This window comes from Ahaetulla prasina, chromosome 1 (genome assembly GCF_028640845.1).
Source record: "Ahaetulla prasina isolate Xishuangbanna chromosome 1, ASM2864084v1, whole genome shotgun sequence".
NCBI classification, from domain to species: Eukaryota; Metazoa; Chordata; class Lepidosauria; order Squamata; family Colubridae; genus Ahaetulla; species Ahaetulla prasina.
Window position 1 is genome coordinate 158,321,480 of NC_080539.1, and position 19,173 is coordinate 158,340,652.

The 19,173-nt window shown below is 38.7% G+C and overlaps 1 protein-coding gene across 1 annotated transcript in view; it reads left to right on the plus strand.

The window, feature by feature from the left end:
• VSNL1 (visinin like 1) overlaps nucleotides 1-19,173 on the plus strand; it is a 115,690-nt gene that overhangs the window by 47,011 nt on the left and 49,506 nt on the right. The window contains exon 2 of the mRNA XM_058179147.1: nucleotides 14,789-14,955. Within this exon, the coding sequence (XP_058035130.1) occupies nucleotides 14,794-14,955 (162 nt within the window). The 5' untranslated portion in view covers nucleotides 14,789-14,793. The remainder of the gene's footprint in view (nucleotides 1-14,788; nucleotides 14,956-19,173) is intronic.

Below are 19,173 nucleotides of genomic sequence, written 5' to 3' on the forward strand. Positions count from 1 at the left end.
TTTGAACTGAAATCTGTATCTGCCAACTCATTTCCCTTCTTAACACCCACTTTAAAAAAAAGAATTAAAAAAGGAAGATGTGATTTAAAAGAAAAATGATCCACACACAGAGGCCGTCTGACTGCAGCTGAAGATTTGTGTGTTATTATACTTTTGTTAACCTGAAAGGCAATTTGTTTGTTTGTTTTTTCTATGCTTTTTTGGGAGGATGGAGGGGAAGCATTGGGAATATTAACTCTGCTTGATATTAATATGCACCAGAATATAAATTTAGTTAAGCTTTTCTCACCCCACCCTCAACTTATTGAAGTTAGCTTTTTCTCCTGAATGAATCATACATTGACTCACTTAGCTGACTAACTCCTTTGACCATTGTCAGTGCCTGTCTTGAAGCAGAAATCCATTATGTTCGTTCTCTTGGCTTATGATTCAATTTTTTACAATAACATTTCCACAGCAGTGCTGAATATAATAAAACGTAATCAAGGCATATAGTTTTGATGACTGATTAATAACAAGCCGCTTGAATGAAGGTTGTACCTTGGGAGCAATAGTCATAACAACACAGAAGCTTTGCTTAATATTTAAAAGCTTTTTTAAAAATTAAAAAAAATATATTTTTAAATGTTTAAAAGCGTTAAAACACATTGTGGTATTCATTTCCATTGCTCACTAATGCAAATAGGTATCTGTATAATTATGTATTTATTTCCTACAAGCAATAAAATCAATCTTTTAGATTCCAGGAATGGATCTGCTGAGAATTCACATGTAAATTATCAGAATTGCACAGGACTGAAAATACAAATATAATGTAGTACTTTTCATGTTCAATCCACATAATACTAATATGGTGTGGTCCTTGCTATTCTATTCTAATAGGGTACATATTTTGGACTTTGCATAAGCATAGCCTCTTTTCTAGTTATTAACACAGTCATAGACTTTTTTAAGTCTAGGCATATAATGAACTGACTTGTTCAGAAGCCTGAAAAAAAAGGAAGATAAGTCTATTTCAACCCTGTATGAATCTATTGGTTTTCCTGTCTTGAGGAAGAAAAAACTATTGGTCTAGTGCAGGGGTCTGCAAACTTGGCTCTTTTAAGACTTGTGGACTTCAACTCCCAGAGTTCTTCAGCCAGCAGAGTTGGCTGAGGAACTCTGGGAATTGAAGTCCACAAGTCTTAAAAGAGCCAAGTTTGCAGACTCTTGGTCTAGTGCATGGGTCGTGTTACTGTCACATGCTGTTTTGCGACATTTTCCCCATTTATGAAACTCTGGTGGGCGTGGCCTGCACGTGATGAATCAGGCCCATGGGCTGCCAGTTTGATACTCCTGGTTTAGTGGCTAAGGCACCAGACTGAAAAGCAAGAGATTGTGAGTTCAAGTCCCCTCTTAGCCATGAAAGCCAGATGGTTGACTGTGGGCCAGTCAATCTCTCTCTTAGCCCAATTTCGCATTGTTATGCTGGTTGGTGGACTGGAAAGCTGGTTAGTGGACTGAAATCTCACATCTTCTGGTTTAATACATTCCTTGTTTCCAGTGGTGGGTTTCTACCAGTTCATTCTGGTTCGGGCGAACCGGTAGCAGCGGCAGCAGGAAGCTCCGCCCACCCACCTGGATGTCATCACAGACGCTCTGTACATGCGCAGAAGGTTCCATGCATGTGCAGAAGCACTGTGCATGAGCAAAACAAGCATACGTGCACATACACTCTAACAGTTCCAAACCATTAGGGAAGGTAAGTGAAATCTACTACTGCTTGTTTCTTTTCTTTTTCCTGTCCTGTCCTGATCTAGCATGAAATAGGTCCATTTGTCTCCTGGTAGATCAAAATATCTCAAATTCATCTTGACTGTTGTTCATAAACAGGTTTCTTATTGATCTTCACCATTATTAAACAGGATTCCAGAGTCAATGCACAACCTTGCTTATTGCCTGGAACTTTATTTAATCACGGTGAAAGCCTACAATAAATCGTAGTTGACTGTCAATGACGTGGAGGTTGTCTGCTCTTTGCTTTATGCTGTGCTGAGGCTTCCAGTTGGGCTCCAGGTTCTCTTACTCAGGAGAGTAAGGCACTCCAAGCTCAGTGTTCTGTCTCTTGCCTTTGGCATGGCACCTGCCTTAATACCATCAGGCAGTCCCTAGCATTTCAGAACAGAAATGGAAACTAAAAGCTGGAGGTAAAATCAATCCAAACCAGATGCTGAGACAGACAGATCAGCACCAAAACAAGCAGCAAAGGAATGGCAATGCCTTAGAGGAGCTTCAGGGCAATAGCATTAGAAATACAGGATTTTTTTTAGGCCACACAAATAGTGATCTCTTGGTTTTCCATCTTCCAGGAGATCAAGACATTGGTGTTCCCTTGGGGAAAAAAAACATCCCTGGACATCCTGTTATCTATCATTTCCACAATCCATGAATAAGTACTGGTATCGATACTACTGATTGGTGTAACATGAGGGACATGGCAGACAAAGGATGGGGAATTCCTAAAGTTCCCTAGCTCATGGGCATCCACAACAAGGTGGTTTTTTTAAAAAAAGCCAAAATGGCAGTTGCAACAGAAATTTCTGGGTGGAGAAAATGGCAGACTGACTTATCTGCAAACAGCTGAGATGATCCTGAGACAAAGACCTCTGAAAGGAGGCAAGTCCAGGCCAGCAGATTTTCTCTAGACAAGAAGAGACCCGTATATCATCCACCTGTGCTTCAGAAGACAATTCCTCATGAGGAGACCTGCAACCCTGAAAGGACCCTGTGGATGACTCATGAGTAGAGTGGTGAGAGCCACAGAAGAAATACCAAGCTCCCAGCCTCCAGCTGTTTAAGGACACTAAGTTCCCTCGTATCTCCACTTTCTATTGCACATTTTGAATACAATAATAAAGCTGTAGAGATCTTCCAAGCAGCAGAGCATTTAAACTACCTGGTGAGCAATTTTCCAACCTGAATTAAAGTTAAAAGTAAAGAAACAGCTATAAGAATTTTAAAAATAATTGAAAGCAAAAAGCTTACCAAGAGTAAGACACTTTAAAATAAAGTAACAGAACAGTTGAATTTGCAACAGTATTTATTATTATTATTATTAAAAAGTTTTACAAAATTTTTTACCCATACATCCCTCCTCCTCCCACCAACCCTCACCTTTCCCCCTCCCCCCTTCCCCCTTCACCCAATCCTGCCCCCAGACTTCCCAGAGCAATATACAGGGTATAATATCTAACAATCATAAGCTAGAATACACAAACTATCCATAGATTCCCATCCATCCCCTACAACCTCAACTCCCCTTCTCCATAGTAAAGAAAAAGGGGAAAAAAAGAGAGAGAAAAGATAATAAATTAATACATTAATGCAGAGGGTCCCGGATCCGGAGCTTTCGCCAGGCTTAAATAGGGAGCTCTCACCCTTTTTGCCCTTAGAATTTTTTCTGGGGCTCTCGGGGAGCTCTACCTCTGCCTGACAGCTCACCTTTCCCTCTTCTCCCGAGGGAAAGGTTTCCAAGCCAACAGACAGCTGATGAGCACTGTATGAACGATTTTAACGAGATCACGGGGCTGACGGTCCAAAAGGACCGTCTCCAATGCCTGCAGCGCCACCCAGAAGTCTCTCAACAGTATTTATTTTAAAGTGCTTTTGAATTAATTAAACAATACATGTGTCCATGGCAAGAACTGTTTAGGCTTGCTAAAAGGAGCAATTGGTTAGCTTCATTAAACAAAATGGTAGGGGAAAGTTGTGAAAGATCATCTGACTGTAGAACTATGGAATGCCAAATAGGACTAAACAGTTCAGGATACGAAGAAAGGGATGGGTGAGGAAATACTCTCATTTCATTTTATTTTATTTTTACAAAATATTTTATAGGGACTTATAACCAATGAAGACTTACAAAAGATTGTTTTTCCAAATGGTAACTGCATGAAATTATTGTATGCAGAAAGATAGAAAAATACTGAAATACCTATAATGGAAGAATGGGTTGTAAAGATGATGGAACCCACAGAAATGACAAGTTTGACCTGTCTAATCAGGAATAATCTTCCAGTACTCTTTAACAGTAATCATTCCAGCTGGGGCTACGGAGAGCTGTAGTTCAGCAAATAATCACAGGGCTACAAATTCCCCAAAGTTGTCCTTTTTTAAAATCTGGTTAAATGAAGTATTCTTATTTATTGCAGTGGATTGTAGTCCACTTTCTTCAAAAATAACATCCCACATATTGATAAACACAAGACCCTGTAAAAGAAGAGCCATTAGTTTATGGCAGCCAACATTCAGAAGTAATCTGGTAGCCTCTTTTCAAAATAACACATTTTATTAAAAGACACAAGCTTTTATGAATAGCAACTCATTTCACCAGACTCTTATTTTGTTTTTTTGCTAGACGAAAGACACTAAAGGAATAAATAACGCTACTTTATTTTAATCAAAATAGAAGTGCTAAAACTGATGTGAGTTCACCCTTAAATATGCTTTAAACATTTCATATTTTAGGAAAGGCTTTAGAATTCAAGTGTTGACTTAGTTTTTTTTAAAAATGTTATTAGTAATATACCGCTTTTTCATAAAAATAATCTAAGCAGCTAGGAATGACAACATCCACATAAGAGAAGAAATAACACCGTACAAGCATATAAAAATCTGATGACAGCTGACAAAAAGGTGTCAGCCCAGTTTGAAAAAAACAATAATTAATTTAAAATATATACTAAGACAAGGGTCCCCAACCTTTTGGACCTCAGGGACCACTAAATTCATAATTTTAAATCCCACGGACCATTAATATGATCTGCCTAATGATCAGATGGGTGGGTGTGGCTAGGTGGTCATGTGACTGAGTGGGTGTGGCCAACTTGATGTCACTCATGTCGAGGGGTGCCTCGCCAGCCTCTACTCACCCCTCTCCTCCCAGCCACTCCTCGCCTCCCCACCCAGGCTCCTTAGGGCCCCAACAGGAAGCTGTTGTTGGAGCTAAGCAGCCACCATGAGAAAGAGTTGGCAAAACAGCTGGATCAGTTCAACTTGGGTCTGGCCGAGTAGGAGACTTAGTAGAAGCACCTCACTGAGGACTACGAGCATGGGCTTTCCAAGCAGAGGGAAGACCTACGGGAGTGCAAGGCCAGGTACCGGCGCCTGGAGGCTTAGAGGGCTGAGATGGTCAGCCAGTTCCAGGTCATGATGCAGTCCCACTGGAACAAGGTCCTCTGGCTCTTCGCCACCAGCACAACTTCCCTCCAGTCTTCGCCCAAAGACCCACACCAGGAGGCTGAAGCAGACCCCAAGTTGGAATTTCTGCCCCCCTCCGACCCACACAAAAAGACCACGAAGGGGGAAACTGCAGCAACACAAGTGTTCATTGCATGTATCCGGCCCAGGGGCCATAGTGTGAGAACCCCGATTTAGTGCAATATAAAAAATGCAAATAATTTTTCTGTGGACCACCAAAATTTTCTCATGGACCACCAGTTGGTGACCGCTCTACTAAGAGTCTGAGCAGCTGAAAAAAAAGCCAATCATCCCCCAAAGCCAAACATGCTTTTAAAACACAACCTGCCTTCCAACAGCATTTTCTTGTTCCACATGTTTAGCTTCCTATTTATTACACTCCTTCTTACCATTCATATATAGAGGGTATTGTCACCTGTACAGGTAGTCCTCAACTTACAACAGTTCATCTAGTGACCGTTCAAAGTTACAACGGCACTGAAAAAAGTGACTTACGGCTGTTTTTCACAGTGACGACCATTGCAGCATCCCCGTGATCATGTGATCAAAATTCAGACGCTTGGCAACCAGTTCGTATTTACGACTCTTGCTTTGTCCCAAGGTCATGTGATCCCCTTTTGTGAGCTTCTGACAAAGAAAGTCCATGGGGAAATCAGATTCACTTAACAACCGGGTTACTAACTTATCAACTGCAGTGATTCACTTAACAACTGTGGCAAAAAAGGTGGTAAATTGAGGCAAAACTCACTTCACAAATGTCTCACTTAACTACAGATATTTTGGGGTCCATTGTGGTCGTAAGCCGAGGGCTACCTGTAGTACACCATGCAATATATATTCTTTCTGCTGAAGAGACCTCACTCTTCTAATGTTATTTCAGCAGCTTTGAGGCAGCCTAAATGTGGTTTCTGATTTTTTTTTTAAAAAAAAGGGGTTAAACTAGAGCCAGGAAAGTGTCACCACAGAAAACAAGCTTATTACCAAGATAATTACCAATGCAGAGAATACAGTGCCCAAACCCAGCAAGCTGGTACATGGCTATTAAATCTCATTAGCATGTTTGTGTTGGATGCATTTCTGTGTCAGTGTGCTGCTTAGCATATTGCTACTTCTGTTCAGATGTCTGCAAAAGGGAGTCCTGCCTCAGTGTCGTCAAAAATCTGCATCCACTAACAGAACTTTATCCTGTTCAAGATGTCAGTGATTAAGCCTTTCCCTCCCTCGGAGATATTTTATTTTTTATTATTTTATTAGATTTTAAACCAGGGGTGTCAAACTCGATTTTATTGAGGGCCGCATCAGGATTGTGTTTGATCTTGAGGAGCCGAGTGGGCATGACCAGCTCGATGTCACTTGTGTCGGGGGTATCTGTGGTGACCCAGATGGGACTGGGGAGATCCATTGTCTCCAGCGCATGGCCCTCCCGGGCTCCATTTTTGACTGCAACGGCCTCCTGCAGTGCTCTGCCAGTGAAAACAGAGCTCGGGAGTGCCTCCTGAGCTTCATTTTTGCTGGCAGAGGCATTGCAGGTCAGTCCTTCACTGTTTCCAGGGTGGCCCCGCAGGCCAGATTTAAGCACCCCACGGGCTGGATCTGGCCCGCAAGCCCTGAGTTTGACACCCCTGCTTTAAACTAATTCCTCTGCCCAGCCAACTCACACCCATCTTCTGTTCTGTTTTCCCAGTTGTTTTCTTACTTTCTTTGGAGGCAGGCTGGGAAAGTCTCAGGACCCCTCCACAACTGGATAACAGCTTTTCTATCAAACAGACAACAAGTGGTCAAAATTGGCAATGCTCTATCAAACCCTGTTCCTGTTAAAAGTGGCGTTCCCCAAGGCAGCGTTCTTGGACCAACACTCTTCATATTATACATTAATGATCTCTGCAACCATATTACAAGTAATTGTGTTCTCTTTGCTGACGATGTCAAACTATTTAACACCACCAACAATACAGCTATCCTCCAAAAAGACCTGGACTTCTTATCTGAATGGTCTAAAACTTGGCAACTCCAAATCTCAACCAGCAAATGCTCAGTCTTATATATTGAAAAAAGAACTTAAACACTAAGTACAAGCTTGATGGACATTACCTTACTGATGACCCCCACCCTGTAAAAGATCTTGGAGTTTTCATATCAAATGATCTAAGTGCCAAAGCCCACTGTAACTACATCGCAAAAAAGGCTTTAAAAGTTGTAAACCTAATCTTGCATAGCTTCTTCTCCAAAAACACTACACTACTAACCAGAGCATATAAAACATTTGCTAGACCAATTCTTGAATACAGCTCGACTGTTTGGAACCCATACCACATTTCTGACATCAATACAATTGAACGTGTCCAGAAATATTTTACAAGAAGAGTACTCCACTCCTCCGAATACAACAAAATACCTTATGCCACCAGACTTGAAATCCTGGGTTTAGAAAATTTAGAACTATGCCGCCTTCGACATGACCTGAGTTTAACTCATAGAATCATCTATTACAATGTCCTTCCTGTCAAAGACTACTTCAGCTTCAATTGCAACAATACACGAGCACACAATAGATTTAAGCTTAATGTTAACCGCTCCAATCTTGATTGCAGAAAATATGACTTCAGTAACAGAGTTGTTAATACTTGGAATACACTACCTGACTCTGTGGTCTCTTCCCAAAATCCCAAAAGCTTCAACCAAAAACTATCTACCATTGACCTCACCCCATTCCTAAGAGGTCTGTAAGGGGCGTGCATAAGAGCACAAAACGTGCCTATCGTTCCTGTCCTATTGTTTTCCTTCGTTATATCCAATTAATATAGTTATTACATACTTATACTCATATATATGCTTATATATTGTATAATTATCTCATGCTTATGCTTATATATACTGTGTGACAAAAATAAATAAATAAAATAAATAAATAAGTGTAAAGAAAAGGTGAGCTGAGTCCACATGGAAGTTTTTCTACCAGCAACACCAACCGTATTGTAAGCTGTCCAGAGTCGCCTCGCAGCAAGATGGGCAACAAATAAATATAATAAAGAAACAAACAAACCTTGTGCTTTATTCTTTCTGCTGGATTATAGCAGAAATGTGCAAAGCAGACAAGCTTTTGAAATCTGCCTTTAGTGAAGGTCACAGTGATTTTAGCTTAACTGCAGTAATTGTCTTGCTAGAACATGGTTGTGTTTTCTCTTTGTTGCTCCTTCCATAATCTCTTTTCTTCTTTTTGATTTCACATATGCATAGTTTCACTGCTTTCTGAGGTGTTTTTAAAGGTTGCATTACAATTTTGTGTATTTTTTTTTTTTTATCTTTGGCAAGATGTCGGGTTCCCTGAAGCATGCAGACTATTTCATCTTTTTTTCTTCCGTGCGTTAGAATTCTGAGCCACCCGTAAGGAATGACTTTTGCAAATCCTTTTATCCTTCTTATCAATTAGTTTCGAAGATCTGGAAGCAAATTAAGTATAATAGTTAAGGTGTTATTGCAGTAGGACTGAATTGTGACAGGTTCAAGCCTGCATAAAAGCTCACTAGATATGAATGACTGTGGACAGGCCATCCATTTCCACGCAGCGTTACAGCCAGTGTGTTCAGACCACGTATGCCATCTGGACTTCAAGTGACAAGCAATGGTCCAAACTGGGTCACCTGCTTCTTTAGTGAGAATACAATTCCATCCAGATTTAGAGACCTATTCAGTTCCTGGGCATATAAGATTACAAACCACAAGGCATTCATTTTGCCAAGTTTCTTGGCTATTGTCCAAACCATTATAGCATCCATAACCTACTGCAGCATTTATTTTGGCTCAGCTGACAGAAGATGTGGAGAAATAGAGCTAGATAATCCCGAGTTTACTGATGAAATGCAGTTTCAGTCTTCAAATGTCCTCATCCAGCACCTTCGTGTATCTATAAAACCAGGGTGTCAGAATGGATTGCTATGGGAGATAGCTATAACCTTTTATGGATGACCTTTTAAATTCACATCTAATGGGAGGAGCAGAAGAATATTTCCTTACTCTGGCCCAAGAATAACTTGCGGCCTGGTGCAGATAGATTGAGGCAATGCTACAGTTGTATGTGTCAGTCTCCGCTTCTATATTGTTTGATTGCTACGGCTGCCATTGTAACAAGGGGAAGAGGGAGTTGCCTTGGTTATGGAGGAGGGGGGAAGCGAGCAGGTGGCGATGTCTTATAACAGGGAGTAAACTGGAGGAACTTTCCCTCAGTGTTTTCTCTGCAGCTGGGAGGCGTGCTGATAACCAGTCAAGGTCAACCGTCTGGGCATACCAGAAAGATGGGGCCGTCTGAAGCTGCACCACACATGATCCCCTGGGGGAATGTGGATTGCATAATCCTGACTGGACCTTTGGGGGAAGGGGTTTGGGGACGTTTCATACATGCGATTTTCGCGCCTATTGCCTCAGACCTTGCTTTTCTTTGATTGCATTCCATTCATAAACAGTAAAAGTACCTTTCCCTATGAAAATGGAGTCGGGGTATTTCTTTCTTGAGTATTGAAAGGAGGCATACCTGACAGTATGTGTATTGATTTCTTGAAGTTCCCTTGACTCGAACTTGACTCTCAATGAGAAGTCCATGCAGATTTCTCTGCAGCATTTTCAGAAGCTGGTTGCCCTTTCTCTCCCAGGGTGGAGAAAAAAATGACAGGTCCAATGTCATCCTGCTTACTTTGTTTCCTGAGGCAAAACGGGAACATGGATCTCCCCGCTCCTACTCCAATCAGACTAAGTTGGTATAACAAATTGTTTACTCAGAAGTGAGTTTGGAAATCTGACTCCCAGCTAGATGGATCCATGCTTGCAGGACCCTGGTTGCCCCATCATTGAAAATCGCAATGGCTCCTTCAAAATAGTAGTGAGTTGCTTCTTCTTTTGGTGAAGAAGCTCCATTTTTCTTTTTCTTTGCAATAAAAGTAACAAGCAATCTTTTCTTATACTCTGTAATATGGTAGTTCTCTAGGTAGTGTAGGAAGTTAAAATCCACCCCTCTCCTAGAAAAATGAAATATTTTAGGAAATATTAAAAGGGCAGAACATTTCCCCTAAAAGGGATGCAGAAACTCAGCCCCCCGCCACTTTGTTAATGGGACATTAAGGCCTGAGCCAGTCCATTCTACATAACAAAGATCTACCTCCTTCAGGCAGAGCCATTTAATTGCCCTTCATTGCATTACCCAACAAGATACAACCAAATTTAGCACACAGACAACCTACAAAGCTAGTCATGACCTCTGACAGCAACCAATCAGGATACTCTTCCTGTGCCCCAGGAAGTTCAAAGCCAGAGAGGATATAAAACCCAGGGACTCTCAGCATCTCTTCCCTTTTTTTCGCCCAAGATCTCCAAGGCATGTGATCCTGTTCATCAATAAACTTTCTTTCCAAGTAACTTCCATGTTTCCAGTGTCTTTTTCCCCACTTGGAACTGAACCCAGATGAGCATTTCTTCCAATAGTAGTTAATACCTAGTTCTCAAGTATTTAAATTATTTCCAAATCAGGACTGAGAACCAAAACTAGAAAATGAACAAATCAAGATACATTAGTTGCTTCCTTCCACAGTCAGTTGCTTCCAACTGATTAAGAAAATCTATCTTTTTTTCTTGTGAACGGGTTACTTTCTAATTTTAGGGGGAAGAGCTGTGCATCTCCAAGCCTCCATTTCCAAGGCTTATCCCTGCCTTGAATGGAGCAGAAGGCAATATTTCTGGAAGGAACGGAGGCAGGTAGCTGGCAAGTCTTCTCTTCAGCCATGTTTTTCCAGTCACTTTGCTCTGTCAGGTCCCTGTTTTACATTAATATTTTTCTCATCTTTTTTCCACCCAGAAATTATATAAGAAAGGGTCCAACACATGACAGGGACCTGACAGCTTTGTATCTCTTCTATCTGCTTTTCACACTGACAGGAATATAAAGAAAAGCAATCTTAAAAGATGCCTGAGAACAGGGGAACGGTGCCCAGAGGTCTGTCAAGTTGTTACCAGGGCACAGCAGGGGAAGCTTCTTCATGAAAAATAACAGGGAAATTGGCCTTTTATCACATTGTGTGGAATTCAGTACTTGCTTGGGATGTTTTTCTCAGTATTTTCCCCTGTACGCTTTGCATAAGTTAGGATCAACATTTGAGAACTTCCATTCAGCTAGTAAGCATGGGGCTCTATTTTAGAATTGAGAACTGCTCATTTTACCCTTTCCTGTATTCTCAATTTCTGCATTCTCCACATCCAGAAAAATTGATGCTACAGCACTTATAAATGATACAGGAGGCTTATAAATGATACAGGACACTTATAGTATGCTTCTTGCTCCAAAAGGATACAAAGGAGAGGTATTGAGCTGTTTTATTCTCAGCAGAACTCACAGTCTGTTATGGTTTTAGCTTTTCAGTTGGTCTTCCTTTGTAAAAAAATTAAAAGTGTGAAAATCACCTAGTCCTTAATGCCTTCTCCCCCTTCTGTAACTGGTAATCCAAGATCTTCCTTAGTTCAGAATGATTGAAAGAGATTGAAGGATGGATGGATGGATGGATACACAAAACATTCCATTTTCAAATTGTGCATATTCACCATAAGCAACCCGAGACCCTTCCCCACCTATCTACAAAAGCAAAATCAATAATATTGTAAAGATGGCAGCATGCTACCAGATGTATGGTGTTTTGAACATTGGGAAAACATATAAAAACTTTGTTTTCTCTAATGTGTAGTCAGGGCAAGACTTCACATATATAATATGATGCGTTATTTTCTTTTCATGGAAATGTCAGGCCCAGGAACTCCCAAATGGTTCTAATGTTAAAGAGAATAACAATTGATTTATTTTGACCTTAGCATGAGATCTTGGCCAGATGGCTAAGTGAATCTAGGGAGGCCTCTCCAGAATACCATTTTCCTATCATATCTTTCAAGCAGCACAGATGGTACTCCTTTCTTCCTCTACCACACGGGCAAGGGTGAAATGCTCCCGGTTCGGACCGGCTCGCGCGTTCCGGTAGCGATGGCAGCTGCTGGTTCAGAGGACCAGTAGCAAAAATCTCTGGCCCCGCCCCCCAGCCTCTGCTGAGCCGCACCATCAGCAGAGGTTATTTTTTTTACTTTTAAAAGCAGGTTTTTCTTCAGCCAAAAACATGCCTTTAAAAGTAAAAAAAAAGCCTTTGAGGATCCCGCCCCTCAGCTGAGATTGGCAGAGCCTTTAAACTTTAAAAAGAAATTTTTTTAAAGGCTTCTCTGGTGATCTCACCTGAGTTCCTCATCAGCAGAACCTTAAAAACATGTTTTCTACAAGTAAGAGAAGATATTCTAAGGCACTTACCTGATTACTGATCGAACGCATGGCTTTTTTCCCAGCCCGAAAGCAGTTTCACTTTCAGCACCAGATAGAATCAATTGCTTAGCTAATCTATTTCCTCAGTGAGCAACTAATGCTGGCTGGCTTTGCTGGCTGAAGAACTCTGGGAATTGAAGTCCCCTGATTTAAAAATATAAATAATATAAAATAATAAAATAAAATATTTGTGCAGCTTTCTGAGATTTGGTGTGTTTCTGTAGTGTTTCACTCTAGCTACACAAACACACAAAATCTCACAAAGCTGTATGTGGCATTTTGTGTGTGTGTGTGTGTGTGTCAGTTGTGTTGTGTTGTGTGTGTGTAAAGTGTGAAAGTTGGTTTTTGGTACCTCTTATTGTTTTTTATACTTCGTTTATTATTTTTATTATTTATTGTTATTGGCCAAGCCCACTCAGTCATCTGACCACCAAGCCATGCCCACCAATTAAGCCACGCCCACAGAACCAATAGGGAAAATTTTTAGATTTCACCCCTGCTCACGGGTGTCACACTCGTGACATCATGTTGCCGTCAACGTGATGTTTTGCAACATTTTTCCCGTTCACAGAGTTGGGATGGGCGTGACCTGCATGTGATGCATCTGGCCTGCTAGCCACCAGGTTACACCCCTGCTCTACCTCATGTTATCCTCTCAATAATTTTGTGATGTAGATTAGGCTAAGAAATAAGATCAACATCACCCATGAACTTTACAACAGAGTGGGACTACAAATCTGAGTATGAATCCAATCAAATATTCTAATCAGTACATCATACTGTACTGCATTCCTTATTTCTGTTCCAGAGATTTTATAACAATCATGGCACTGTCATTATTAAGATTACTGCGATAGCAGGGAGTGTACAAACTTCAGTACAGGATTTTGCAACTTTTCAGTGGTAAGGCCAAAGCGCTAATCATAAAAGTAAAAACATTACAAATTCAGGTGGCAATCTCAAACCCATGTGAAAATTGCTAAATTCTTATCACAGGTGGTACAATTTTGAAATTGTTGCCATTATTTTAATTTTGATATGTTTGTCATTTAGGAATGTCACATTTACTGAATTATTATGTGTTAATTTATTAAAGTCATTGCCAAAGTACCATTTCATTAGAACATTCTAATGTATAGATTCTCATTGTATAGTGTCATAGAAATGAACCCCATTCATTGTAACAACGTAAAATAGTACATGAACCCTTGGAAAGTGTTGGGATCCATTTTCTGATAGACTAGATAATCCATGAATTACAGTTTTCTTATTCTCATTAATTAAATCTGCAACGAGAAGTCTCTGGATTCACAGCTTGATAGAAGCTCAGAACAGTTGTAGGGACTGTAATTAGCAAACTAGTTTTGTTAATAAAAGAAGTAGTGTTTGAGACGAAGATGCAAGAATAAAGCCGTATAATTATGATTGAGGATTGTATGGAACAGGCCTGCTCATCTGGCACAATTTCCTCCATTCAAGTTGAAGAAGGGAGAAATGGTTTTGTTTTACTGATTCAACAAATACAAGGGAATGAATGCATAGCTGTTTGTTTATATTCAGCTTTTTAAGAAAGGCTGTTTAATAGCTATATTAAAAGCTGTTGAATTCTATAGAAGGATAGAGATTCTTGGTTTACCCAGTACCTTAAAAACTGAGGTAAGATGTTATAATCTGGCCAGACCATCTGCAAGGAAACTAGCTAAAAGAAGCAGCTGTCTCATTATTAAGAATGTTTGATAGAGGGTTGCTATGTTTTGAGAAAGGCAAGGGAACCAAGATATTTCTTTGACATGATTTTTTTTAATGTTAAGATGTAACTGTGTGCATTGATTCTACCAGTGTTCAAGAAAAAAAAATTGTACTATGAACCAGCCATTCTTTGGGTACTCTGGTGAAAGACAAAATAGCTGCCAACTGTAACGATTTTGTACATCAACTTTCAGATAAATTTATACAGTGGTATAATGTTAAGATATTTTTTTTTTTTTGCTGCACTGTTTGATATCAGCATGGGATGAGTGGTTTTCCACTCCTGGAAGGCATTTGTTTGTCTGCCATAACCAGTTGCAGAGAGAAAAAAATTACGGTACCTAGGATTGATATCCAAAAGTAGCGTTAGAGGGGGTTGGCTTTAAAATAATTCCAGTAATTAAACGCTAACCGTCCCTTAGTACAAACCACTTATAATAATATCTCTTTTGTTCTTCTTAGGCATAATGGGGAAGCAGAATAGCAAACTGGCTCCTGAAGTGATGGAAGATCTGGTGAAGAGCACGGAATTTAATGAACATGAACTCAAGCAGTGGTACAAAGGATTTCTAAAAGATTGCCCTAGTGGAAGACTGAACCTAGAGGAATTTCAGCAGCTTTATGTTAAGGTGAGCTCACAGTTTGTGGCATGTCATATCTCATCAATAATGTGGCTCAAGACTAATTAATTGCATCATTTGTATCCAAGCTACTTAGAGTGGTTTTTTTTGAAAGCAGCAAAATCATAATCAATCACAAATGTGCCATCTCTGCTATTGGTGTCATTTTGTGATAGCTTCCTCCTCCTCGTTCTTCATTTTACAATAAATACATAGAGAATGTCCCATTCAAGAGTACTAATTTAGATCCTTTAGAAAATGGGGAAGCCACCCAGCACATACTAGGCCACTTCCTTCTTCTTCTCAACACAAAAGCATGTGAAAGAATTCTTAATAAACAATGGAATCACAGCACAATTTTTTATATTCTTTCCTCCTTTCTGTCTCAGGTTGGTTTGATGGAAAACATTTTGTAAACATCTGTGTGTGTGGAGTGTGCAATATTTTTTGGGTTTATATTCTACTTCAGTGGTAATTGATGCTAAGCAACATATGTGCTGTAATTATCAACAAAATCCTTTGTCCGTATTAAAATGTGTTGATGAATAGACTGTACTCTTTACTTTTATTTATTACATTTATTTATTAAATGTATTCACTGTCCATCTTGTCACTCTGATTAGCTTCCAGTCTGATAAAACAATATTATAAAAGATTAAAATATAGAATAAATACATTAAAAGCAACAAAGAAATAACTTAAGTAGGGAGTAAATAGTTTTCAAAATAATATTAGAATTGTTTCATTCAGGTTAAATAAATTGATTTTTGCCTTTGGGATAAATTATTTTTATATAGAAAACTTTGCAATAGTGGCGAATATATAGATTATAAAACTTTTCATTAACTAGCATAAACATTTTTAAAGGAAAGGAGATAATGGGTACATGAGCTTGCCTGTGAGCAAGGCCAATAAAGATGATAACTGAAGATTTGAGAAAGATACCATGAAGCATTACAACCTAAAATTGAATGAATCTATTTATAATGTATTTGTACAGCTAAAAGAACTTAGTAGCCCTTTTATCCTTGCGGGTCAACATTTACTTAAAATGTTGTATTATATACAATCCTTATGTTTTTCCTCACTTTCTCCTTTCCTATTTATTTCCTCAGATGTGCTGTTAAACACACACACACACACACACACACACACACACACACACACTGTTATTTGAAACTGCACACCATACAAAGTCGAAGATTGAACTGATCTCTGTATACCTCCACAGATGTACTGTAGATTAATTTTTTTCCAGATCTCTGTCCCAATATATATATGACAATTTGGAGGCTTAATTCTACCAGTTCTTTATTTACTTCTCTTTATTTATTTATTTATTTATTTATTTATTTATTTATTTATTTATTTACATAATTTGCACAATGTAATCCGCCCTGAGTCTTCGGAGAAGGGCGGGATATAAATGTAAATTAAAAAAAATAGGCAAAGATCCTGAAAACCTGACAGAGAATAAAGTTAACCCAAAAAAGAATTTTGGTCGAAATAGAGAATACTCTTAGGCAGATTAACATCAGTTGAGTTTAGATGAGCACTAAGGATCTGTAATCACAATAATGGCCACCACTTGCCAAAACTGATGTCTGAAAGTGACCAGGAGCCCAATATTTTCCATAAAAAACTATTGCAAATATACTGTCTACGGCACAGTTTCAAATCCATTCACGAGGGCTATATTACATTTTCACTGAGTTGATGTGATTTTATTTCTAATTTTGACTGGTTAAAACTGAATTTGGGGAGGTGACATCTAGATTGGTATACTAGATATCAATCAAGATATCTAGATACAATCCCTAGGTTTGCACTACGTGACTGAGCAATGTTTCAACTGTAATTATTGCAATGCCATGGAACATGAGAGCTGACATTGTTCCTAGATTGTCTGAGGTTTTTGAAATGAAAGTTGGATATGAAAAGCTGATCAGGGTAAAGACTTCCAGGTTCAACTTATTTGTTTGCCCTCAAGGCTAATGCATTTGTTGAAAGTAAGTGTACTTGCAAGTACTAGATGCTAACAAAGGATAGATGGCTTTCTCATAGATCTCCCTGTAGAAATATACTATACACAAGAACAGGACAGACCAACTATACTGGATCGCTAATAACAGCAAGAGAAGGAATAGGAAAACCACATTGTTCCTCATGGACTCACTTTATAGCATAGTGGTAAAATACAGACTGTATACAATTGCAAAGTCTTTGAGATTTGCTTTCATCACTGATAATTTTCTGAAATTGGTCTGTTCAACTCTGTATTACAGTCATGGACCAACATAAAACTAATCTGCTATTACATATATTGAAAATCACATTCTTAACACTTAAAACTTAGAGAGAGGTCAATTTGGCTGCACGCTGCTTTGCCATTTTTGTGGTCTAATATTATAAAAGATAACAATGTTTATATTATTTAAGCTAGGGCCTTACTGTAACCATACTAGTTAATTGAAAAGAGAAATGAAAGCATTTTTCCTGACTGCAGGTGTCAGGCTTAATAATTTCCACTAACTATTTTGTTATGCTTTTGTGGAGCTACATTTGATTCTGATTCAGTCAATTTTTCTATTACTTATGGATGATAAACCACTTAGGATGAAGCTTATTTTTATGAGCAAAATCTATTTTATCAGAGGCAGGCGTTCTTCATTAAACTAAATTTGGTATTCTGTATGGTTTCAAATTCCAGGGGGCTTGTCTGTTGGGTAGAAATGGAAGGGTTTTGTGGCTCCCTAAAGACTCGCAAACTGATTGCAACACAAGCGGCTGGGCTCTAATCCATGAAAGCTTTTAACAAATCTGTTTGTCTTTATGCAGCCCCAAGACTGTTGTTTATGTTACAACTGCCCCTCCAGAAGACTACCTATAATAAAGTCAATTTGATTTTATTTCATTGTATGAGAGAACAGAGAATGGATGATGAAAGCATAGGAGCAGTTTTCCCAACATGCTTCAAAACTACACACACAGACAAATGGAGACATGCTTAATGCAAGACTGAGATTGGAGTAGAGGTTTGCAATGAAGGCCTGTAATGTCAGCCAGCTTGGCCAAAATGAAATAAAATTCTCTTTTGATTGTCTAAATTGCAAACAAAATAAGATCAGCTTCACTAAGATTCTAGCTTTTCAATATCCCTGAAAACCAAGAAGAAACTAGATTTGGTTGTTAATTTTTTTCAACTTCTAGCTATATTTCCTTGACTCTCAGGAGAACTAGAACTCTAAACTTGTGACATTTGTGGAAAAGAAATGTAACAAGAATCAGCAAGCCATTTCCCCAAGATTGATAATAAAATATACAAGATACAATTAATGGGTGCAAGAATTTCATAAAAGGAAAATTAAATACTTCTCTAAAGCTATCCTTTAGCAAAGGATTGGTAATTTTGAATCTATGAGTTTATACATACTTCCCTTTTTGGCTCTTCAGAATTTCTTCTGCACTATGTTTCGATGGACAGCTAAAAACAAGTATTTTACGGATCTGTTTCTCTGTGTTGTTTAAATCCATGACACTGAAGCTCTTCTCTCAATATATTGACATAATTTAAATTGATATTTCCTAATTCACTCTGCAGTGAGCTGCTCAGAGTTGTGTTTTCAAAGGAACATACTGTCTGATTACTTCTGATTTTTTTGGCTATCATAGATTAAGTTGGCTCTCCAACAGTATGCTTGATTATGGAAAGCAAAAGGAGAAAACATATTTTCAAACAAGGGCATTTTCTCTACTTTTATATAAAATTTATTGAAGAAAAATATTTTTAAAAGTTAAAAAATACAGAAAATTATAAAATATAGAAAAGTGGAAGCGATATTTTTAAAAAGCGAGGAAAGAAAGATAGAAGAAAAAGTGAAGTACAAGATAGATCCAGAAAGAAAAAAATGAAAGAACAAAAGAAATATTGAAAGAAGCATATTCCAATCATCTGTGCCGCAGTTACTTAGTTAATACTATTTCCACCCTCTTAGATTACATAATATAGTTTCTGTCTTTCCATGTGTAGCTGTTTTTAATCAATAAATTCATAAATCGCCAGTTCATATTTATCCATTTTCAGCAAAAAGCCCATAAAGGGTTTTCAGTCTTTTTATGAAAGTCATTTTAGCTATTTCTGCAGGTTCTGCCATCTTTATGATTCACCCTTCCATTGTGGGTATTTCTGCATTTTTTATCTTTGTGCTGCACTTCAGTTTCATAATG